Source organism: Chelonia mydas, chromosome 2 (genome assembly GCF_015237465.2).
Source record: "Chelonia mydas isolate rCheMyd1 chromosome 2, rCheMyd1.pri.v2, whole genome shotgun sequence".
Taxonomy (NCBI): Eukaryota; Metazoa; Chordata; order Testudines; family Cheloniidae; genus Chelonia; species Chelonia mydas.
In genome coordinates this window covers 251257793-251282434 of record NC_057850.1, presented here as the reverse complement: position 1 = coordinate 251282434, position 24642 = coordinate 251257793, and the positions used below count along the sequence as shown (strand labels likewise).

At 45.2% G+C, this 24642-nt stretch overlaps 1 protein-coding gene across 1 annotated transcript in view; it reads left to right on the top strand.

Moving 5' to 3' along the window:
* Positions 1–24642, top strand: part of CRHR2 (corticotropin releasing hormone receptor 2) — a 252557-nt gene that overhangs the window by 7627 nt on the left and 220288 nt on the right. Inside the window, exon 2 of the mRNA XM_037891188.2 lies at positions 19459–19552. Within this exon, the coding sequence (XP_037747116.1) occupies positions 19459–19552 (94 nt within the window). The remainder of the gene's footprint in view (positions 1–19458; positions 19553–24642) is intronic.

Genomic DNA, 24642 nt, shown 5'->3' with positions numbered 1-24642 from the left:
CCTTTAGCCTTTGTCCTTGTGAGACGTCTGCCAAAAATTTACTACCACTTGGAGAGAAAAAATAATTGATAAACCCTCTAAATTCTTAGGCTCCGGTCCTGCAAACTGATTCCCATGTGTGAATCTTTATGCCCATGGGGAACCACAGTGATATCAATGGAGCTCTGTTCAGGAGCAGGATTCTGTCTAGATCTCATTGTGGGGTCAAAGCCTGTAGAGACAGATTTGTCCTCACCCCCACACCATACTTACAGCCCCTACTGCTATCAGAGAGTCATTGTGCATGTGTATCTGAGGGAAGAATTTTGCCCCAAAGGTGAATTCTGCATTATTCTAAGGCATTATTAAACTTAATCATCATTCTTTCATGTGTTAATGATTAGTACAGAAGTCTGCTATGAATCTGATTATTTTAGATTTCTGAAAATGATTCACAATAAAAATGATAAGTTAATGGGATACTGTCAACTTTAAAAAAATCACGTTTGCCCCCTAGTTTATGAAACCCGAAAGAATTTTAGAAATATCATAATAGATATGACCTTTTCACTCTGTCGGTAAATTGTTCACTTTCTGATTTTTGTTCTGAGCTCCCATGCTATAAATAGAGTAGTTAGCTTCACTTTGGAATCTGGTCAGTTTCTAATTAATGTCACTTTGTGTCCGTCTATACTGCAGCTGGGAGTGAGACTGCCAACCTGGGTAGATGGACTTGCACTAGCAGGGCTCAAGTTAGTACACTCAAAATAGCAGTTTGGACACTGTGGCTCAGCCTTCACGTGGGCTCTCAAGTGGCATGAGAGACCAAGCTCCCTCCCCACTGGTGCTTTTAGCATGCTAGCTCAAGCATCTGGCTCCCTGGGCTGGGAGGCTCACTCTCAGTTGCAATGTAGACTTACCCTTTCAGTTGTCATGATGCTGCCATGTTTGGATTGCAAACACAACAGGGAATTTTTGTTTGGGAAAATAAACTGTCTCCTTCGGAATAAAAATAAAATGACAGCTCTTCCATTGGGTTAAGTATTTTTGCAAAAGCTTATTCTTCCTCTCAGTACCTATAAACTGAATTAAGTGGACCTTGTCCTGTTACACACATCTTTTTCTACCCTCGTTTTCTAATAACCTACACTAGTTTGAGCATACTTGTATTCTGCAGATTGCCCTTTAAAGGCTAACTCGATTCTTGTATCTAAGGGATTGGAGCTGTCCAACAAAACACAAAAATCCCTAGCACTTCCTGGTTTTATATCTTCAAAGCACTGCATAAACATTAACTTCACGTTTTTGCCTTTTTATAATCTAGCCTTGGAAGTTATGCATTTTCATCTAGATATCCTGATCAACCCCCCAATAAAAATATAATTCATGTATTTACTGATAAGTCCTTTGTATCTTGGTAGAGTTGAAAATATCTGTATTATTTAGAATCAGGCTAGATTTGGATAAACAGTTTTTCCAGAAAAGTTTCCTAAACTTAGCCTTAGCCGTTGTTACTAAGGAGAAACTATGTATGTATAGGTGAATAAACAGAAGCTGGTCAGTTAGCAGTGTGACTACCATTGAATAAAAGAGTTTCTCTTTCCAGTCATTGGTGGCAAAAATTGCAGGTTAATTTCATCAGATGGTGTCTACATTTATGCAGATTATATTTTCAGTTTCTGAAGCGGGGAGGGGTTGATAGACATTTCTTGGAGTGTTCTTTCTGTTGATTAAAAAGCGGTGTCTTAGCACATCATGCTTCCTAGCTGGGTAAATTCAGTAGCATTCTGAGGCTGGGGGAATTTGGATCAGACCTTACAAACAGAGGTCCTGTCTGCTCTGTGTGCATGGACAGAATTCATGTTACTTTGGACGTGTGTGATTTGGGGATGCTAGTGGGTTTTCCATTTTGTCCTGAAGGGCTGAGACTCGTGATTGTCCAGATCTGGGAGTGAGTTCCAGATTTGAGAGTCAGTTGCTTAACTGCTCACACAAGGCTCATTCTTGAGGCTGGCAGCCCCCTTGTAGAACTAACTGTATAGAACGCTTGGAATCTGTCAGCATTTTGGAATGATCTAATTAAAACCAATGTTTGGGATACAATTTCTGTGTGTTTGCACCCAACAAAAAGAAAATGCTTTTGGCATTTTTGGGTGCTTAAATGTACTCCTTTGACAGCACTATTTAAATGGTGTAAGAAAACAAAACTAATTAAAACTCTGTAAAGTTCAGAGTAATCCTGACGGAATTACTAACAGCTCTCTTGGTTGAGTTTTCAAGGAAAATAAATAGTGACCAATGTAGACGGAGTTTAAAAGACATTTGTTCTCCCACTGCAATATTAAACTCTTGCCCTGCTACTGCTAGTTTAATATGCCGGGGCTGGAATGCAGCCATCTTTCCCCAGGGGCTGTGTTGTAATTTTTCTTACTATTACATGAGTGCTTGGGGTGGTGGAGGTGTCCTGAGTAGTATAGTTCTGCATTGTGTTGTGTGGAGGCTGCCTCCTGCTGGGTTGTCTTTTCAGATGGAAAGGCAAGTGGAGTGGCTGAAGAATAGTTGCATTGATAACAGTTTTGATTTTTGCAGAGCAACCTGCTTTCCTAATCAGTGTTAAAATGCACGTGGACACCAATTCCGGCACCCTGGACAGGCGGTGGGGATTGATCCCAGGATCGAGACACATGAGGCTTGCTGCTTCAATTAACGCATCAGGTTCATCAACCTAGTGGCAGTGGCAGATTTAAAAAGCTTTTCTATGGTCCGGCCACTACAGAGGAGCAAAGACCCACGCTGGTTTAATGTGGGCTACGCAAGCAAATTAACAGTTATACCCGCTGGCCCAGATCCAGTGCTGTGCTTTGCAGAATGGACAGCATGGGTGCAGCTTTTCTGAATTCCAGTCCCTAGAGCAACTTAAAGCAGCCCCAGGCCTCCACCATGTCCCTCCGCTAGAGCTGTGAATGAGGGTGACGCAGGGCCACCCATGCTATGCCACCGAGTGCAGTCCCGAGGGGGCTGTGCTGTCCTTCCTATGGCCTCTTTACACGGTAGCCAGGGACAGGGTCGGGGCCAATATCTTTAACGTATTGTATCTTTTCACATTAGCACCAAGTTACAGTCTCTACCTTGTTTGAATAAAGCACAGAGTATTATTATGAAGAATTAAAGAAGCGAGCGTTGCTAGTTATTGTTCGGGGTCTGCCCTTCAACCCCTGAACATAACTCAAAGGTAGTGGAAATTGCTCAGGGAAGTTGTGAAGGACCCGCAACCCTTCCAGGTGCTGAACGTGACCCTGCCAGCCCATGGAGTGAAGGACGAGGCTCCTGAAGGATGTGCCAGTGTAACGCTGACAGACCCAGGTCAGCGGGCGGGATCGAACCTGGGACCTCTGGAGCTTAGTGCAGGAGCCTCTGCCACGTGAGCTAAGAGCCAACTGGCTGTTAGCTAAGGCTGTAGAGCAGACTCATTTAACTCTCTCTCTCTCTCTAAGTGGTCTCGGTGCCACTAGATGGGACACAACACCACACCCAGGAGGTGTGTGGATTACAACAGCACACCATGTTTCCACTAGATTGTTGGCAGAAAAAGATCATAGCTCCTAGAGCCCCAGCAGGCAGAGTATGATGAGACTTTTGGGGTGGGGGAGACTTGATCGGATGAGTCCAATATAGGGATCAGTCAGAACAGTTCCCCTTTAGAGGCTCTAATTCAGGAAAGCACTTAAGCACATGCTTAATTTTAAGCATGTTAGGTATTCCATGCCTCTTCAGGGAAGTATTTAAGCAGATGCTTAATGTAAGCTCGTGGTGGTGAGTCCCACAGACTTTAATGGGATCTAAAGAATGTGCTTATAATTCAGCATGTGCTAACTTGCTTTGCTGTATGGTGACCTTACTCAAGATCTTCCCATTCCAGGCAGGTTTATATTCTCTGTTCTGTGTTGCGTGGCTGCACAGAGGCGATGCTGTGTGAGAACTGAAGAACACTGGCTTGACTGTAAGAACGTAACACACCCATTAGCCAGTAGTTTGCCTAAGTTGTATGTAAATGAGAAGGAGAGGCACAATTGAAAACGATAATGCCTATTTCTTATAGAGGGCTTTTCATCAGCAGATCTCAAAGCCCCTGTGAAGCATTATTGTCTCTACTCTAAGCATGGGGAACTGAGGCACAGAAAGGCTAAGTGACTTGTCTAAGGTCACACTGGAAGTCCATGGCAGAGCAGGGAATTGAATCAGGTTCTTCTGTGTTCAAAGGCAGTGCCATAACCACTGGGCTATCCTTCCCTTCCTAAGAAGTTGCATGAGTTGATGGAATTTAGATAAGAGATGATGGAGATTTTTTTTCGTAAGAGAACTACACTGGCATTTCTTCTTCTTTTTTTTTTTTTTTTTGGAGTATCTTTTTAAGGCTGAGTGGCACAGTGAGCTAATTCACTAGCTTTTCCTCTCTGAGTAGCTGCGTTTGAGTCTTAGGCCACAAATCAAAATGAGTTGTGAGGTTGAGCAGGACATTGGTTTACAGAATCAAACAACTACGTACCGCAAAATGCGGCTATATTAGCAAACTTGGGTTAGTAGGTTCTGAAGGATCAGGGATTCTTGGAACCAGGGCTGAGGTACATCAACATGGCCATGTGAGGAAGACTTCCTATGCTGGGCTACTGGCGTATGGCCTGCACTTTAATGAGCCACTCATTCCCACCCAGGTGTTCAGTAAAAGAAAACATAAGTGCCTAACGGAAATAGGGGTGGTATAAACCTCATTAGACTTTTGCAAAAAGGCAGGTGGACCACCGCAGCTCTGCTCTCATGGGGGAAGAGTAACTGCTCAATCAGCGGGCTTGGCTTTGCTTTTGTCGCACTGCACTCTTTAACTAATTGTGTTTTCAGAGGGAAGGAAGACACTGCTCCACTAACCTGTTCTTCTCTGGACATAAACTAGTCATTTTTATATTTAATTGGGCAGTTGCTCTGAGCAGCTCCTTTAGGATTTTGTTCGCCTCTATGTGTTTCAGAAAGCAGGTACTTTTCTTCAAGTGAACACTTGATCTCCTTGTGACGGGAGAGCTTAGCATTAATGAGGTTAAAAGCTGTCTTTGATTTAAGGGATGTTCTTGAATTAATTTCTTATTACTTGGTTTATTAAAAAAAAAGAGAGAGAGAAAGTCCTTCCTGATTTGAGTCCTGCAGATCAAACCTACAAGATAACACATTGCTCTGTACTAAAGCGAGATTTCAGTGGCGCTTAAATATAAATAAAGGGCTCAAGTTAGAAGCCCCGCCACCTCTGGAAATATTACTACAGCCAATGGGATTTCTACATATGGAATAGTTGCAGCTGGGGGCCTTGAAAATGAAAAGCATCAGCTGACTGATTAAAACATAGATTGCATGTACTTCGTAGAATCATAGAATATCAGGGTTGGAAGGGACCTCAGGAGGTCATCTAGTCCAACCCCCTGCTCAAAGCAGGACCAATCCCTAACTAAATCATCCCAGCCAGGGCTTTGTCAAGCCGGGCCTTAAAAACCTCTAAGGAAGGAGATTCCATCACCTCCCTAGGTAACCCATTCCAGTGCTTCACCATCCTCCTAGTGAAAAAGTTTTTCCTAGTATCCTAAACCATAATAACTTAAACCTCCCCCACCGCAACTTGAGACCATTACTTCTTGTTCTTAAAGTTATTCCAGTTGTTGCCTCTTAATCTGACCAAAGTGTGGAATAGAAAGGGGTAATTTTAAATTGTTGGACGCCAAGTAATTTTATTTTAAAAATTACCAACTATGTTTAGTTTAGAGAAACAAGAAATGGTAGACGTTTATTAGTAACTGTTTCTCTTATTGCCAGTTCAGGGATGTGACTGCCAGTATTTTACATACCTAGGGGACACCACAATTAAAACAAAGCAAAATAATCACAAATTTTAACCATGGCTATTTTATTATTAAAGGTGTGTGGGGGGGGAAGCATTAAACCGATACAAATGACAGAACACGAGTGATAAACTAGTTACTCCCATTACAGTCTCATCTGTGTGTCTCGCCGGAGAGTTTTAAGGGATATTACACCTTTGAGAATGAACCGCTTCTGGGGGCATTCTTTGTTTGGGAAGTTAAGACCAAAGTATATTATTTCCTAAATTTACTGTGAGCCCAGCTTAGTATCTCATTGATACGTAAACTCTTTATAAGTGGGTAAAATAATTTGTTAAAGGGCAGGTGGGTCTTTTTTGGCATTTCATTGATAACGTAAACAGTTTATACTTGGGCAAAGTAAGCAATCTTAACTAGATCCTATGAAACTGAAGGAAATATTTCAATCAGTTATTTAGAAGATGTTATTTAAGGAGCTGCCTTGAGACAGGCCAATTACAAATATTAAGAATCTTCAATTAAATTCCACTGTTTCTCTCTTTACCAATGTTTAGCTCCTATATCCTCTCCAAAAATACTTGGTCTAACCATTTGTTAATTAATAGGCAGAACTGTTAGTGTCTTCAGTTACAATAGTATTTCCATATCCTACTAAAATCTTTACAAGAGTTTTAAATCTAGTCCCTTGGCAGTGTCTTAGTTAACTTCTCACCAATCCATGCTGAAGTCCTGTTGAAGTTTTCCTAGGGTTGATTTCTTCTTGAGTCTTTTCTCTGCTTTTCTGAGCTGCCTGCTGTAGCTTGCTTGTAGAGATGGACAGGATAAGTTGATGAGCAATGTGTGTGTTTGAGCATGGTAGCGGGGAGCATGTGAGATGGGTGCTTTCTTCAGAGCTTTTATACCCTTCTTCCTATTTTGATGAAACTATAGGAAAACACATCTCTTTCAGGCTTGTTTAGATTCAAAGCTGGTTGCTGACATTCTTTTTTTGCTTAAGTACCTTCGTGGGTTGTCCTTAGGAGCCTCGTCATCATATGAATATGTAGTTTGTTAATGCATATGTTCATTAGGGTTGTAATTCTTTCTTTCCAGTTCTATTTCCTATGTCTTTGTGGCAGGAGATTCACAGAAGATCCTTAAGTTTAGAATGTAACTTTCTTTGTATTCAGTCCATTTTCTGTGATATTCCTTCCGTTTTATTAGAGTTTAACAATTCTCAAAACAATCCTTTAAAATTAAATAATTCTTAAAGAAAGACTTTAGGTTAGATAGTTATTAAAGAAGTTGTTGAGTCTGTATGACAATTTTTGGAAAGATGATTCTTCTTGTCATCCTGAGTTGGGTGAGGGGGTGGCTTGAGCACTGCCAGTAATTAATTAAGTCTTAATTAATACAAATATACTTAAATGGCTTTTTACATGAGTAATTAGTTTAGAAAGATCATTAGAAAGCATTTTACCATTTACTTAACAATGATATTAGGAAATTACATTAGATGCTTTGCATTCAGTTAAAATACTTGCAAATATGCCATTCAAAATGATTCGCCATTGAAGAAACGAACAAAGGTGTAAAACATTTCCAATGACACATTTTTTCCTAGAAGCTATTCTGAATGAAAATTTTACAGTAATTATAAAATTCATTTCAGCAAGTATATTTCTGCCATTCTTTGTGTGGGTCTACTTCGTTTTTCTTGGGAGGGTGAAAAAGCCCACTTCACACCTAAATGTATTGTTCTGACAACACAACCCTACATTTCTTTTCGCAGTCAATCCTTTCCTAAAACATTCATGTTTTTCATGGTTTGTTTTCTTGGTACCAGCTGTACCAAACTGGTATTTTATACAAGAGTTAGCTGTCCTGTTCTAGATAAGAAACTCTTTGCAGTTATAAACATGGGTTTATGGCAAAGAAGGGTGATCGCCCTGATATTTGGTTTGTTTTGGGGTGACAGAAAACAGAAACTTCCTGCAGTATCTTTAATCAGGCTGAACATTTTATAACATAACTAACTAAAACATACACAGGTATTGGCATATTTCCAAGTATCCTGCCTTTAACATACTTGTAGCTATATCTTAATATTCGATAAAGGTGCAAACAAATTTGTAACAACCTAATATTTAAAAAATAAATTATAATGATTTTATTAATATCATTTTTGCGTCATCATTGAGCTCTTTCCACCACAAAGGGTGTTGCTCCATGCATTGCTCTTTACCGCCGATGCTGAAAGGAGCTCTGCCGCCTATTTGTCAGAGTCTTGGGGAAGATGGTTAGGGACTCTACAATGAGAGAACAGAGAAGGGCAGGTCGTGGGTGGGCTGCAGGAGTGGATTGCTAAGACGTGGGGAATTTCACATTATTCTCCCTCATATGCACGCAGACACTCAGGGGAGATTTTCTTTAACAGGTAAGACAGCCAGATGCTATGTTAGATTACGTGCTATGAATATGATCCTATGGGTGGATCCTAGAGGTAGCCATTGGCTGGCGAACCCCATTCTGATGTAGCATGACTGCATGGGAGTTGAGGGAGGAGAGTCCCCAGGAACACATGGCTGGTGTAGAAGTACAGGGCTTTTGTCTGGGTGACAGGGCTTTGGCATCTGCAGTTTCAGAGCCTGTCCAGTGGCCTGTTCCAATGGGAAGCAGGGAATCCAAATGTAGCAATTGGAAAGGGGAAGAGAAATCTTCAGTTTGTGAAAGATAAGAAACGAGCCTTTTCACAATCCATTACAGATGCACAGAGCTCACCCTTTTGATAAGATTTCTGAACGGAAGCATCTCCAATCCCATTCTCTCCGAGGGGATTCTCTCTGAATTATAACACCAAAGTGTTGCTGTCAGGAAGTAAGTGGATTTGAAAAGCTGAACGAGAGCTTGATAAACAACTTTCAATCTACAGACCTGGTAAAGTGATTGTAACAAAGCCTCTTTTCACTTTCTGAGAGTGAAGGACCTTCTGGAAAGTAGACCCATGGAGACTATGATTATGGCATGTTCTGTGACCTAAAACCATCCAAAAATATTGCTTTGGACAGAGGATTAGTTGATCTTGTTTTGCCAAAATAATAAACCGCAGAGGTCCCAAAGAGCTGTTATGATTAGAGATGGGCAAAAAAAATGTGGACAAAACATTTTTCATTGCAAAATGCAGATTTGGTGAAAAACGCTGAAACATTTTTCAATTTCAAGTTGAATTCATCAGATTGTTTCGGTTGAAAACAAACAACATTCTGAAAGAGTTTGAATGTTTTGTTTTGACATTTTTGAAACAAAATGTTTCAACTTTTACAGCGTCTTTTTGTTTAGAACTTTACTTCCATTTCATTTTTTTAAAGGTAATAAAAAGCCTCAAACAAAATGAAATGTCTCAGTTTGGGTCAAACAAAATGTTTTGTTAGTGGATCGTTCTCTGAAAATTTCAGCTTAATGCACAGCAGAAGTCCAACAGGCTAACAGTATTCCTCCTGGGAGAATTCTGCGCCACTGTGCGCATGTAGCAGTCATGCCCCCCTCAGATTTCTTTGCTTCCCAGCAGAAAATGAAGGAGAAGCAAAGGAAAGCCGCAAGAGTGGTCATGTGCCCCTCCCCAGCAGTGCGGGCGCGTCATTTTGGGCACCTAGAGCAGCCAGCAAAGAGGTAAATCACTGTGGGAGGGAGGGAGGGAGAGGGCAGGGCTGAGGACACACTATCAGGTGGCTCCTACGCCGGGATCAGCTGCTAGCCCTGGCTGGGCTGGGGGAGGGGGAAGACGGGACTTCCTCTTCCCCTGCAAGGAGTGTCCAGGGGCGGGGCCAGGGCCAGGTCAGATCCACCCCCAGAAACCTTTCCCAGCTGCAGGAAGCTCTGCCCCCCAGCTTCCTGCACAGGTTGCTCCTCAGCCGCGGGGGCACAGATCACTGTATGGGGAGCTGCTCCCCCATCTGCCCAACCCCCATGCATCCAGAGCCCCCCTTCACCCAGCCCACCCCCTGCTGAGCCTCCTGCACTCCAACTCCCACCCCACTGAGCCCCAACCAGCTGCACCCAGACCTCCACCCCACCAAACCCCACTTGCCCTATTGGGATCCCGGAAGTGGGCGGGCAAAGCCCGTCCGCTGCTAAAGGATCCCCCCCCCCAGCCTAAGAGGGGGATCCACAGGACCGGGACACCAAATAAATCCAGGGGACAACTAATGAAATAATAGGGACAGGAATGCGGTCAAAGGGTCAAACGACGGGAACCGGACGGGGACACCGAGCAGAGAACCCTGGACAGTGCCCACTGCTCCTCAAAGGCGTCAAGGGAGTCAGTGGACACCACCCAGAGGAACTCTGCCCCGATACGTGAACGGACCAAGGATCGGAAATAGGCCCCACCGTCACAGGAGACTCCATCGGCCAACCTCCTCACTCTGGTTTTATAGATGGGCATTTTAGCTAGGGCCAGGAGGAGGTTGACCAGGAGATCCTGTGACTTTGTGGGGCCACGGATAGGGAGTGCATAAATAAGTAGGTGGGGGGAGAAGTGCAACCAAAAACATAATAAAATATTTGTGAGGAGCCGGAATAGGGGATGCAGCCTGGCACACTCCAGATATACATGTGCCAGGGTTTCCCTCATGCTGCAAAAGGGGCAGGTGTCTGGGATAGAGGTGAACCGCGCCAAGAACACGCCCATGCTCACGGCTCCGTGAAGGAGCCGCCAACTGATATCCCCTGAGGGCCTCGGGACCAAGGTGGAATACAGGCTGGCCCACCGGGGCTCCTCACCCTCCAAAGGTGGCAGGAGGTCCCGCCATTTTGTATTGGGGCAGGACACCAGGGTGAGGGCATGTAGGGTGTGGAGCACAAGCGTGTATAGATGTTTCCTTGGCGCGGTTTGGAAACAGACAGGCTGCAGCTTGTGCAGCCAGGTCACAGTGAAGGGGTGAGGGGGTCGGTTGGGTCCACGGGGCAGAGGCCCAATTAAGAGATCCGGCGGGCCTGGGGTAGAGGGTGGGCGGGGCGCGCCCTCGTGCAGGACCCGGTCGAGGTAAACCCGAGCAGCAGGCGGCAAAGCGGCCTTCACCTCCTGAAGTATGTGCCGGGGAGTACGAGGTCTGGAGAGCCCCATGCGCTGAGCGAGCATCAGGGGATCCAGCCAGTCTCCCCGGTCGTAGTCCAGGAGGTCTCCGACTCTTGTGACTTCTGCCAGGACCAAACCCCACTTGCCCCAGACCCGGACACCCACCACTGAGTCCCTTGCACCCAGACCCCCCTGCCAAGCCCAGTGCCCCCACACTCAGGACCCGCCCCCCCAAGGAGCCCCAACCACCTTCACCTGGACACCCCACAGAGTCCCATTTCCCAAGCACCCGGAACTCCTCAACAAGCCCCTGTGCATCCAGATTCCCCCCACACCCAGACCCCCATTGAGCCGTCCACCCCCAGATTGCCTCACACAGAACCCTCTCAACCCACAGCTGGATCCCCTCCACATTAAGCCCCTCCACACTTGGATCCTGCCAGGCTGAGTCTGCTTGTTCCACTGCCAGATGGGCAGCCTGGGTTGGGCATTCATGTGAGACTCTGTCCCTCTCACTTACTATCTTGGTGCACCTGGTGTGAAGGGGCAGGGCCCCAGGTGTTTCTGGGGCAGGACTGGCTCTTGCGCTTGTCAGGGTCAGGTGCAATCTTCCTGCCGAGTCCATATCCCAAGGGGAGAGGGCCGCAGGGCGATCTGCTCCCCACTGCCATGCTGGAGCCTCCACATTTATTCATTGACAAAATTTGCTGAGTTTTTATTTTTTGGTGTAGAATTTTTAATATTTTGGTGCAGAATTCCCTCAGGAGTACAGTAAGTTAGGAACTATTGGGAAATGGATAGAAAATAGGACAGAAAATATCATAATGCCACTATATAAATCTGCGGCGTGCCCACAGCTTGGATACTGTGTACTGCTCTAGTTGCCCCATCTGAAAAAAATGATATAGTGGAACTAGGAAGATTCAGAGAAGGGTAACAGAATTGATCAAGGGTATGGAACAGCTTCCATATGAGAAGAGACTAAGAGATTAGGGTTCTTCATCTTAGAAAAGATAAGACTAAGGGGGAATCTGATAGAATTCTATAAAATCATGAATGGTGTGGGAAAAGTAAATAGAGACATGTTATTTACCCTTTCCCACAATACAAAAACCAGGTGACACCTGATGAAATTAACATGCAGTAGGTTTAAAACAAACAAAAGGAAGTACCTCCTCATACAATGCACAGTCAACCTGTAGAACTCATTGCCAGAGGATGCTGGGAGAGCCAAAGTATAACTGGGTTCAAAAATGAACTAGATAAGTTCATGGAGGATAGGTCCATCAATGAAAATTAGCCAAGATGGTCAGGGGTGCAACCCAATGCTTGGGGCGACCCTAAATCTCTGACTGCCAAAAGCTGGAAGGGGAAGACAGGGTGACTCTCTTGAACTAACCTGTTCTGTACTCTCCCAGTGAAGCTCTGGTACTGGCCAGTGTCAGAGACAGGATACTGGCCTCGATGGACCATTGGTCTGACCCGCTAGGGCCATTTTTATGTTTGTTCAACCTTAAATTGATTTTTTTTTTAACAGTTGGTGAAAAAATTGATTTTTTTTTATTCAGGCTGATCCAAAAAATCAGTTATTTGCCCAGTTCTAATCACGATCTATATTTTTTGCATATAGTACAGTATAAATGGCTTATTTGTAACAAATGGAAGGGTACTGCCTGTTGATGCTTTGATCATTGAGGGCTCCAGTCTTGCACTGGGATCTGCACACAGCTCCTTTGCTTTCAGTGAAACTCCACATGGTCCCAGAGGTCTGCCTGCATAGATCCAGCATCAGGATTGGCACCTAATCTTATACGCTAATATGTGAAGCTTAAGGGGAGCCCTTGTTGGTCCCAGAACAAGGAAGGCACACAGATATTCCTGTGGCAGTACAAGGAGGGAGGAATTCAGAATTGGGGACTTTGTCTTCAGAGAGCGGAATTTCAATAGGCTAAAAAAATTCAAAATGTAAAGGTGGGTAACACCGAGGATCTCACTGGGCTGGATCTCGCCCCATGGGGCCTCCAACTGAGGCTGCACAGCCATGTATCTTGAAACATAAGCAGTCAAATTCGGTGACAGTGCATCAAACATGAATTTGGCTTTGTTACCTGGGGTTTTCCTGAACCCAAAGCTCTTGATAATTTTACTCTCTGAGAGGCAGTGTCAGGAAATAAATCAGTGGGGACCCAGCATGTCCATCTGATAAGTCGTTGGTATAAACAGAGCAACTAAGAGTGCTTTCACTTAAAGCTTTTACTTTATTTAGTCTCAAGCACATACACGCATCTGCAACAGACTAGTAAAGCATCCCAAACCTATATTTACCCCAAAGTCTGGAGTGGTGTTTGAGTGGTTCAGCAACAGGCTGCTGGTAGCCAGCCTTCCATCTGCTGCTGGGGATCTTAAGATGTGTCCATGAAGTCTAACTCAGACTTTCCCCCTTTTTTATGCACGTTAGTGTGACATAGTTGTCAATCCAAAAAAAGAACCCCAACCCCCCACCCCTCCCGAAAAATCTTAAGCAAGAGTTAAATAGGAAGTTTCCAGCCGTTAGTTGAACAGATATGTTTTTGCAGAGTCCTCAGTCTCGTGGGCCCTGACAAACACAGACCAGAAGTCAAATATAAACAGACTTCCTGTTTTTCAAACCTGCATATTTCAGTAGTTTAAAAGAAGCAAGACAGGACGGCTTATGGTCACCCCCTTCTCCTCCTGGCCTGCCTAGTTATGCTAAGGTTGCTGCAAAGGCCTTATAGAGTAGCTGCTTTTGGCAATAAGCGTAACAGTCAATATTCCAGTTACTGGCAATGGCTGAGGCTTTTTGCTGGGCTGTCAAAATCTCCCCCTACAGCCTATTAAACTAGACCTTCCAGTCAATACCTATAGCATTCAAATATTCTCTGTGGAGCAATTATAGCTGTAGGACCAAGTCAATTCAAGTTCCACTCTTTCAAAAATAACTGAACTCAATCTATACTCCCAGGAAGAGTCTGAACACTGGAAACTAACACTCTTCTTGGACTTGCTGCATAAATGTTCTGTCTTGTAGGATAGAAAATACTGTATCTGCCCAAGCACCCAGGGAAGGGTGGTTTTTCAAAATACAAAGAAAATGGGTCTGAGTTTAAGAGCCTTTCAGTGTGTGGATTTTTTGTTCATTTTGTCATATTTGGAGGAAGGAGGAGCCTGTTTCTGAAAACTCAGGAGCAGCTAAAATTTGGGTGAGGAATGGAATACACAGACAGTCATAAAGAAATTGGCTTGTGATTGAAGATGCATGTTCTCTCTACTCCCCTGTCTCCCTCACCTACCCCATAGGGATTCATCATTGGCAACATTCTGCCATTCCAGATATACAGCAGTGAACTTAGTTGTAATTATTCAGATGAGCTTCTTACATTAGGTGTAAGCTACTAATAGGTAAATGCAGGCGCAGGTGCTGGGAGAAGAAGGTGAGTGGAGAGGAGGTTTGTTCTGCTGAGAATTGGAGTGGCGTGACAGGCTGTACCAGGTATTTGCTGCCCCTAACCCAGTGGCTCTGCTGCTGTGGTGCACGTGCCCCATGAAGTTGTCCTTTTGGAAGAGAAGAGCAGTGAATTCAGACCTCCAAGGGTTGCCTAAAGAGGCTTTCCAGGATCACTTGCTGGTGGAACCAGCAAGATTTGGTCCTCCAACAGCTAGAGGGGCTGGGAGAAGGCGGAGACCCAGCAGGCCAGATAGAAAAGGGCTGGCTGCTGCTTTTTCAGAGGCCAGTTCTGGGAGAGGCTGTGACAAGGAAGGAAGGATCTCCCTGTCTCAAACCTAAGAAATTAAGCTAATCAGGGGCTTCATTCTGACAGTATTTCTCTGGCTCAGTGGAGGACTGTTATCATCTTTAATGCCCAGGTGGCCATTTAAAGTGTTAATTCACTTTCTGTAAAATAAAGATGAGTCCGCTCCATGGGCACCTGGCTCAGCATGAGCCTGTGACAGATGGGTTTTAATAAAAAAGAAGAGAAACTTTTCCAGATAACAGGGTTTTTTTTCCCCCAGTGGTGCTATCCAGAATGTCAAGGTATGCTTTCAGATCAGCAGCCTAAGCTACCCGTGTCTAAATCAGTTTAAGAGTTACATGTCATCTCTGATCTGCACAGACAAGCTAGCGCTGAGAAGCGCGGCAGCTGAGGGCATGCAGCACCATGCCGGATTGGACACTTGCAGGGGTCCAGAGGCTCTAGCAGATTTCATTCCAGAATTAGGTTGATCATGGCCTTGAACCTGTAAGCTTATGCGCATCCTTAAAGTGACTCTTTTCAGTCAAGAGGAACAGTCATGTCAGTAAAATGAGGGTCATGCATGAATAAGGGTCTGTCTACACTCTGGGAACTAGGCTTGCAGTGTTCCTGCACTGCAGCTGTGCTGCCACAAGACCTTCGTGCGGACGCAGCCTACGTGGAGGGAAGGGATGTTCCCGTCGCTGCAGGAAACTCCATCTCAACTCAGTGGTGTCCCTACTGGGGGTTATGTCGGCAAGGCTCTGGTCATAAGGAGTGAGGATTTTTCAGACCGCTGACCTACTTAGCTACCGTGACCTAATTTTTAAGTACAAAGCAGGCCTGAGACTTTGCAGGATGGGGGCCTTAGTGTGCAGTGTCAGAGCAGCAGGGTTTGCCTCGACAAGTGCCTTTTAACGTCACAAAAGATGTCACTGCCCCCCAGAGTAGTCCTCACCACCGCCAGCCGTGTCTCATTGTGATCTGGCTGTTAGTTTCAGTAAAGATGTCAGTGAGTGGCACATAATCTGAATGGAAACAAGGCTTTTTGTGGATTCACAGACTAGTAGTAATAGCTAGAGATATGGCAATGCAGGGATTGGGATGGTGAATCTGAGGGCTGTAGGAGCTACATCACCATTTATAGACCAACAGGGCGGGATAGGTAAGGGAGTCCAATATATTACTCAGGGTGCAAGTCTGGAGATGCCAGGCACATGTCAAGCCCTTGTGCCTGCAGGGAGCCCCAGTGACTGCGTGGGAACAAGATTCCATCCATACAGGTCTGGTGGCAGGGTCAGGACCTAAAACTTTAAAACCCTGTTTTACAGATTCGTAGGAAATAGATTTTATTTAGTAATTAACAGCATGGGTCAGAAAATACTGGACTTCTTGTCAAGCATAGATTTCCTCACAAGTGTCCGTTGTGACTGTGAGAATCATTAAGACAGGAATTTCCAATTATCTTTGGAGTGGATTGCCAAGAAGATAGGCAAGAGTCTTCAGCAATGTTTTTGTGGAGAAAGGAATTTCAGTATTTGCTTTCTCTCTTAAAATGGGGCTAGAACAGATTAATATTTTAATCACTGAAAACATTTAATATTTGGCTGTTCATACAATCATTCCCACCCCTCTGTATCTTTAAAATACTACACAGATGAAGACTTTTTTCCTCTGAAGTTATGAGTTATTTTACCAGCTTTCCCATCTGTACTTTTCTGTGTGTTCCTTTGCAAACTTTATACTTTTCCTTTAATTTTTTTTTAATTTATTTATTGCTAAATCAAAGTCACACACAAGAAGCCCATTTATTAGGATAACTGGCCTAGAAATGAAAGCAAAAGTAATATAACATCTGGGCAAGAATTTTTTCCCCACTAGTCCAAGTGAACCAAAAATTGATCCTAAAACAAACTTGACATTCAACCTTTTTGTTCCTACACATATTGTGAAATCCTTAATGCTATTGTGAAATCCTTAATGCTGTCTGGACTCTCCCGTTGTCTTACAAAAATTGGACAGCTGCACGTACAGTGTATTTATAGTACATTATCTAAACCAAAAAAACAACGAGGAGTCTGGTGGCACCTTAAAGACTAACAGATTTATTTGTGCATAAGCTTTCATGAGTAAAAAACCACTTCTTCAGATGCATGGAGTGAAAACTACAGACAGCGGCAGCTGTTGGCCGGGTGCCCAGCTCTGAAGGCAGCGCCCTGCCAGCAGCAGCGCAGAAGTAAGGGTGGCAATACCAGACCGTATCACCCATCTGTGCTGCTGCCTTCCGAGCTGGGGTCCAGAGAGTGGCAGCTGCTGACTGAGGGCCCCGCTCTGCAGGCAGCAGCTAGAAGGGTGGCAATACCAGACCCTGCTCTGCACCATCCTTATGTCTGCGCTGATGCTGGCGGTGCCTCTGCCTTCAGAGCTGGACTCCCAGCCAATGCTCTCCAGCTCTGAAGGCAGCGCCACTCCCGGAAGCAGTGCAGAAGTAAGGGTAGCAGTACCCCAACCCCCCCATAATGACCTTGCCCCCCACTCCCCCACACACACCTCCTTTTTGGGTCAGGACCCCTACAAGTTGGGGAGGGATAGCTCAGTGGTTTGAGCTTTGGCCTGCTAAACCCAGGGTTGTGAGTTCAATCCTTGAGGGGGCCATTTAGGGATCTGGGGCAAAAATTGGGGATTGGTCCTGCTTTGAGCAGGGGGTTGGACTAGATGACCTCCTGAGGTCCCTTCCAACCCTGATATTCTGTTCTATGTCTATGAATTACAACACTGCAAAATTTCAGATTGAAATAGCTGAAAGCATGAAGTTTACCATTTTTAAAATCCTATAACCGTGAAATTAACCAAAGTGGACAGTGAATTTGGTAGGGCCCTAATAATGATACTGGCCTCTTTTGTAAAGCACTTTGAGATCTACTGGTGGAAAGCGCTGGATAAAGTATTTATTATTGTTGTTGATGCTGAATAATTTTTGTTATTTAGTGGTGTCAGAGTCAGACCATACTTATGTCTCTCAATGGGAATAAAAATGTGGGAAGGGCTTTGTTTGTGTGTGTGTTTGTTTGTTTAAAGAATTTTGAAAAATACCAAGAAAAAATATAAAGCTATTTTATAAAGCATGAAAGTTTTTAATGTATTAATGGTCCTGAAGAGTCTGTATTTTCTCCATCACTTATTCCATTTCTCCTTGTTATGCAACAAGGAAGTCGGTAATACAGATGGTGTTTTACAATCACTGAACACATTTTGAAGCTCATAAATGTAATGTAAACCGTCAGTGGATATGTTATTTTCCCTGAGTCAGAGCTGTGTGTGTCTTCGGCTTAAGTAGAAGATCGAAAGCATTTTGTGAGTTATCAAGGCATTATAGATCCTCATAAAGAGTCAAAGGTTTGATTTCATGGCCCAGTGGTGTCTATCAGTAATTTGTCACTTTTGAATATTTTAATTCTCCCTTTCTGTTATGGCATTCAGTAGCAATGCTATTATTCCCTGCAGTATTAAAAACTGGCTGCCATCTACTGATCATTTAGATGTATTGTTCTGTGAGCTACCTCTGCTGAGCCTGCAATGTGCAGTAATTCATTTCCCTTTTGGGGCTGAAAATGAGATTTGATTCTTTGGCCTCAGTATTACGTGTATTCCTTAAAATCCTGTGGGGTTTTTTCTCAGCTGTCTAAAGAAATATTGTCTTGTTAGGAGGATAAGCAAAGCTCTATCCCATGTTGTATGGCTTTGAACAATTTGAAGTTAAATCACTTCAGCTAATATCTACCAATGGATACTAGCTTGCTAAATTCATCAGTGCAAGAGATCCACTTGTTGCTACCTTTTCACACCTTCTGGTTGCTACTTAAGTCACAGGTGACCTATTAGAGAAGAGAGTGCCGTGCAGCATTAGTTTACATGGGGATAGTGAGATGGAGAAGGAATTTATTACAACCCCGGGCCTCTTGCCGCAAGAAGACTTACAGTGAAATTACTCTCTACATCATATCTCAGCTGCGTCAGTTGCTCGTGTGGTATGCCAAGCTCTTCCTTAACTGTAACTTACTGCAATTTTGTTTGTTCAAGTGAAGACAGATGAATGGCCATGAGGGCTGGCGGTCTCCCAGTACCGTCCTGTGACTCTTATTCTTCCCCCATAACAAACCTGTGACTTTTCCTGAAAGTGCCTCTGACAGTATCACTGCCTGAGTTATGATGTAGGGAAAAAATGAGCATGCAGTAATCCTGACTTTGTCCTGGGGGATTTTAAGTACTGGGGAGACAGTTTTATCACTCTCAAGGGGGAAATAGGCAGATAGTCCTTTTTTCAAAGAGAAGGATATCTGTATGGAGGACAGCAGGCTGGTGATGTCAGGGAACGCTCATTCAGATGACGCTCGGGCCACATGTCGACATTAAAGACTCCATGATAAAAACTATCGTACTTACATTCTGCAGTCATTAAGTTCCCTCTGTTGGTTCAGTGGGATACAATATTCTTCATGTCGTATCCTACACTATTGTGTAGTGTTGTTGCTGTGTTCTGTTGAACAGCTGCCACGCTCCGCTTCAGAGGTGGCTGCATTTTACTGAGGGGCGGGAGTGATCCCTGTATTCATTTTCTATCTCCCAGGAGTGCCTTCACACACAACTGCACAGTTGGTCAGTTGAAACTGCTATAAAAGTGCCAGGTATTATTATCATGCTCCCAGGAAAGAGAATTCTGTCCTTCTCTTGCTGCTTGTTAAGTATAAATATTTATTGTGTGTTTTTTTTTCTTTTCCTTTTGTTCATCCAGTTAGTTCTGCACTGTGAATCCTCTGTGAGCCTGCCCTTGTCTGTTCTGCTGGAAAGGTATTGTGAAGCGTTGTCAGCTCTCTACAATGTCACAGGTATATACTCTGTTCACTTCTATCAACAGTCCGTTTTTACACTGTTGCCTATCACTGCCGTCAGAGAGCACTCTCAAAGTGCCCTCAGTCCATGATGGTATATCCCTACTGAGATAAACATAGCTGAGCCAGCTGGGTCCTCTTAGCAGGACAGTCTGTAAGGGTTTGATTTTTGAGCAGGCCCTCAGATTTTATATTCCTGGAAACAACTGCAGGCATGATTTGGAAGGTACCAATCGCTCCGGGAGGACTTCATAGCCCTTAAACGTCTGTTAGTCTGATTGTACCAAACCAAGCAGTGAGACACTGAAGGGCTGTAAACAGTGCCCACACTTCCTCCTGGACACCAAACTGTGGTGCAGACTTGGAGCCGACTCTCTTTTCTGTAACTGCAGAACCTAAATGTGGTGAGCCAGTTCTCAGCCCTCAGATTCTAACTCTAGCTTTTCAGTGTGTGACAAAGGACCAAAATGAGGCATGCACCAAGATAGAGTACAATGGCACATATGCACTGACGCCGTGGGTGCTCTGGGGATGGAAATGGGGAAAAATTAGTGCGTCCTCTGCACTCACTGGAAGCCAAGCTCCCCGCACCCTCCTCCCCCTCCCTTGAGCGCGCTGTGTCCCCACTCCTCTGCCTACCTCCCAGCGCTTCCCGCCCGACTGCTGCCAAACAGTTGTTTGGTGGCGTTAGCACACTCCAGGAGGGAGGGGGAAGAGCGGGAACATGGCGCACTCAGGGGAGGAGGTGGGGCTGGGGCAGGGATTTGGGGAAGGAGTTGGAGTAGGGGCAGGGAGGGGGCAGAGTTGGGTCGGGAACTTTGGGGAAGGGGTTGGAATGGGGGCAGGGCAGGGATGGGAAGGGGCGGGGCAAGGGCAGGGCCTCATGGAAGGGGTGGAGTGGGGGCAGGGCCGGGGGCAGGGTGGGGGGGGTCGAGCACCCACGGGGAAGAGGGGAAGTTGGCACCTATGTAATGGGGAAATTTGAAATGATATGAGAATCTTTTTTAAATGTGGAGGAACATAGAAGTTACTATTTAGGGCTAGTCTTCACTACCTTCCTACACTGGCGCAAGCTCTCCTGTCGGCATAATTACTCCACCTCAGCGAGAGGCAGAAGCTATGTCGGTGGGAGAGCGTCTGCTGCCAACATAGCACTAGTGTGGACAGCCCTTAGGTCGATGTAACTTGTATCGCTCAGGGGGGTGGCTTTTTCATATCCCTGAGTGACATAAGTTACATCGATTGAAGTGGTAGCGTAGACCAGCCCCTAATCAGGTCTCATGCCTCAGGAAATGACCAGCACCTGGTGCTCAAGAGGAAGGTAAAATCCTCTCTATGATACACATAGCTTCACTGTGTGTGCCCGCATGGCCAACAATTTCCTCCTGACAGTAACAGGTGATCCACTTATTGCCTTAGCTGTACCTTAGTTTGCATATAAATGTGTGCAGTGACTTGCATACAGCAGCGACATTGAATTCTGCACTTTGTGGCATTACCTTCTAGGCTTTATGCGATGTATTGCTTTTTTTAAAAATTTCAATTTACCAGTCATTTATTTCATCAAATGTCCTTACTCTTCCATTGTATGAGACAAAGTACAAAGGAAAGACCGATCAGTTTTCTTGATATCTTTCATAATTTTGAATACTTCATTCAGGTGTCCTTTGCCTCTTGAATATTATTTTAAGTATTACGATAAAACTTGACATTAATTCAAAATGTGCATTTCATGCTTCCCCATCCATGGATTTAATTGCACAAATTAAATTTCACACCAGCCAGTCTGAGATGTTGGCAAACAAGCCACTTCTTAATTGCTGGCATAAATAATGTTCTGGGCTCTTTATGCAATGCATGAATATAGCAAAACTTATAAAACAGATTTCCACTAGTGAAACAGCAGTTTAAAGAGAGAAGGGACAACAGCAGTTACAGAAGGCAAAACGGGAGAGCCTAGTTGACCGTGCATCCTCACTGTAAGGTATCAGCAAAACACCAATCTCAGAACTAACCAGACTTTCAATCTATAATGAAGCCGTCCAACTTACTACTTTTATGTAACACACCACCCTTGGCCCTAGTATGTACTCTTTAAACTTTCTTTGGGTGTGCTTTCTCTCTCTCACTCACACACACTCACCCACACCACACAAATATCTTGAACAAACTTTATTAAGAACCACGGAGAACAATCCATATGAAAATCCTTGTTTGTTCTATCTTATCTGTCGCTCAGTCATGAGAGCTCTGTAACTCAGTCCAGTATCTTAGTTTCCTTCCCCCAGAATTGCTAACCACACATGAAATTGTGTACTGCCCCTTTAAAGGACAAGCTGGAGTCTTCAGCTTTGGGGTTGGATTCGGTGACCTCCTGAGATCTCTTCCAACCCTAATCTTCTGTGATTCTATGACAGCCTGACTGTACTCAAGGAAGCCCTGCCCTAGGGCTGGGCTATATAGACAGGAAGATGAAACTGAACAAGCTGAAGGGGAGTAGAAGTTGTACATGGTGTAATGAGTGGGGGTTTCCTCTTCTGGGCGGCAGGAGATTAGTCCTACTAAACTCAGCTACTCTGCTTGGTGAATTTGAAGTTTGGGAATGCTCCACAAGTGTTCTGTGGTAAGGAGCTTGTAAACTGTATTGTGATTGTTCCTGTCCTGAAACCCTGGTGAAAGGGGACGTGCTATTTTGTTAGTATATGGTTGGCTTCTCCTTGGCCTGGGCTGTTAACTTGTACCCAATATTGCCCCAGCTGGGGGGCAGAATTAAGGTGGGTCACTCCCATGGCACCACACTGCTGTGGGGGTGGGGGGGCGGGAATGTCGCTCTGCCAACACCTTTGTGCTTCGCTTTCAAAAAATTTTCACACTACGTATAATGAACCAATGGTGAGAACTGCCTTTTTGTAACGTCACCCCGGTGTAAGTTCAGCGCTACGCTGAATAAATGGCCCTGTAAGTAGAGTCTAAGTGTATTTATCTGACCAAAGAGGGGAGGGTAAATGGCTCTCTATCAATGCTTCTTGGAAAAAATCCCTCGGTGACCTGTCCATGACTCCTTGGGGGAAGTGTATTGACTCTGCTGAATGGTGGCCTTGCCTGCACTACAGAGCCTACGCTAGCAGACCCCCTTGTGTGGGCACAGCGTTTGCCCACAGAAGGAGTTTTTTTGCTGGTGGTGTAACACCACCTACCTCCCTGAACGACGCTGGCTATGCTGGGAGAAGCATTCAGCTGTAGGAATAGCTGTGTCTGCGCTGAGGTTGACTTAGCTGTGTCCCATGGAGCATGGTTTTTTCCCACCCTTCCAACTGACATATCTATGCCAGCGTCAATTTTCAGGGTAGACCAGGCCTGTATCAGCTCAAGGTGGGTTGTATCTAGTTCTTGCTCTGCTTCTGCATGCAAAGGGGAAACTGCCAAAGGAGCTTGATTTCTCTGTTGTAACTCAGCTGATGTAGCCACTGGTAATAAAGGAGTCTCTGTAATACGTTGGCTACAGGTATGTATGTGCCACACACACGCCAGGATTTTCAAAAGAACCCATGGGAGGCAAGGCACGCAGATCACATTGAAATTCAATGGGAGATGGGTACTCAACTCCCTTAACCACCTCTGACAAACCCACCCTGTATCTTTGCACCCGATTTGGTCATCTTTGGCCTTTCCTGTGTACCTCAATGGCCAAGTAGCACTTCTGATGCATTTTTGGTCTCCACGGAAGTCTCTTGCCCGCACATTTTGGCCCATGTGCAATTTGTGCAATCTGGCATGTTGTTTCTGGCAGCTTCTTTTGACCTGTAAATGAATCCTCAAAGGTCTTGTTTGTGGAGACCCAACTGAAAATCAGTGTTGTCCAAAAAATAAACAGATGGTGGCTGGCCAGTGCTGCTGCCTGGAGTGTTTCTGTCTAGGTGAGAGGTTTCAGAGGGGTAGCCATGTTAGTCTGTATCAGCAAAAAGACCAAGAAGGATTTGTGGCACCTTAGAGACTAACAAATTTATTTGAGCATAAGCTTTTGTGGGCTAAAACCCCCTCCATCGGATGCATGCAGTGGATAATACAGTAGGAAGATATATATATATATATATATATATATACACACAGAGAACATGAAAAAGTGGGTGTTGCCATACCCACTATAACGAGAGTGATCAGTTAAGGTGGGCTATTATCAGCAGGAGGAAAAAAAAACCTTTTGCAGTGATAATCAGGATGGCCCAGAAATGGGCAGGGGGAGGATTCCCTTGCTGCAGCGGCTGCAGAAGACAGCTGTAAGGCTGTCTCCTGAGGCCCCTCTTGCCATCCCTCGTGTGAGCAGCAGGACAGGTCTAGGGCTGTGTGGGAGGGGATGTGTCAGGGCACCGTGCAATGCTGCAGAGATTCTGGACCGTGCTGCATCTGATGTCGTAGCCCTGGGAGGTGACCACAGCCCCTGGGGCCTACCCGTGTTGTTCTGAGTTACCTCAAGAGTGTCTCCACCTCAGAACAGCCCGGGATTGGATGGGTGCAGAAAGGTAACTTAAAGCCACATTAGCTCCTCTTTCCTCTGGGCTGCAAGGCGTAGGCTGCACCTGTAAGAGGTTCAGCACAGAAGTTTACTCAAAGCGTATCTAGGGTTGCCAACTTTGTAATATGTAAAAAACGGACACCCCAGCAGGAGTGCCAGAACCTCCCCTTCCCTACCCCTTCCCCCCAGGCCTCACCCCTGCCCCACCCCTTCCCCGCAGGCCTCACCCCTGCCTCACCTCTTCCCCCAAGGCCCCAGTCCTGCCCTGCCTCCTCCCCGTGAGGTCCCACCCCCAGTTCGCTTCTCATTTCCCCTCCCCCCTGCATGGGTCGGGAGGGACTCACCTGCAGAGCTGGAGTTGGGAGCTGAAGCTGCCCAATGCAGGCAGGAGGTGGCCCTGGCTGAGTAGGGGCTGGCGAGGGTGATGACTCTGCGCCTCCCTGCCTCCCCTGTCCACAGTACCCAGACTTTGGGTGTCCGGTCAGTAGATCTGACCGGACACCGTCAGGTCCCTTTTTCAACTGGACTTTCTGGTCGAAAGCTGGCCACCTGGCCACACTACGTGTATCACATT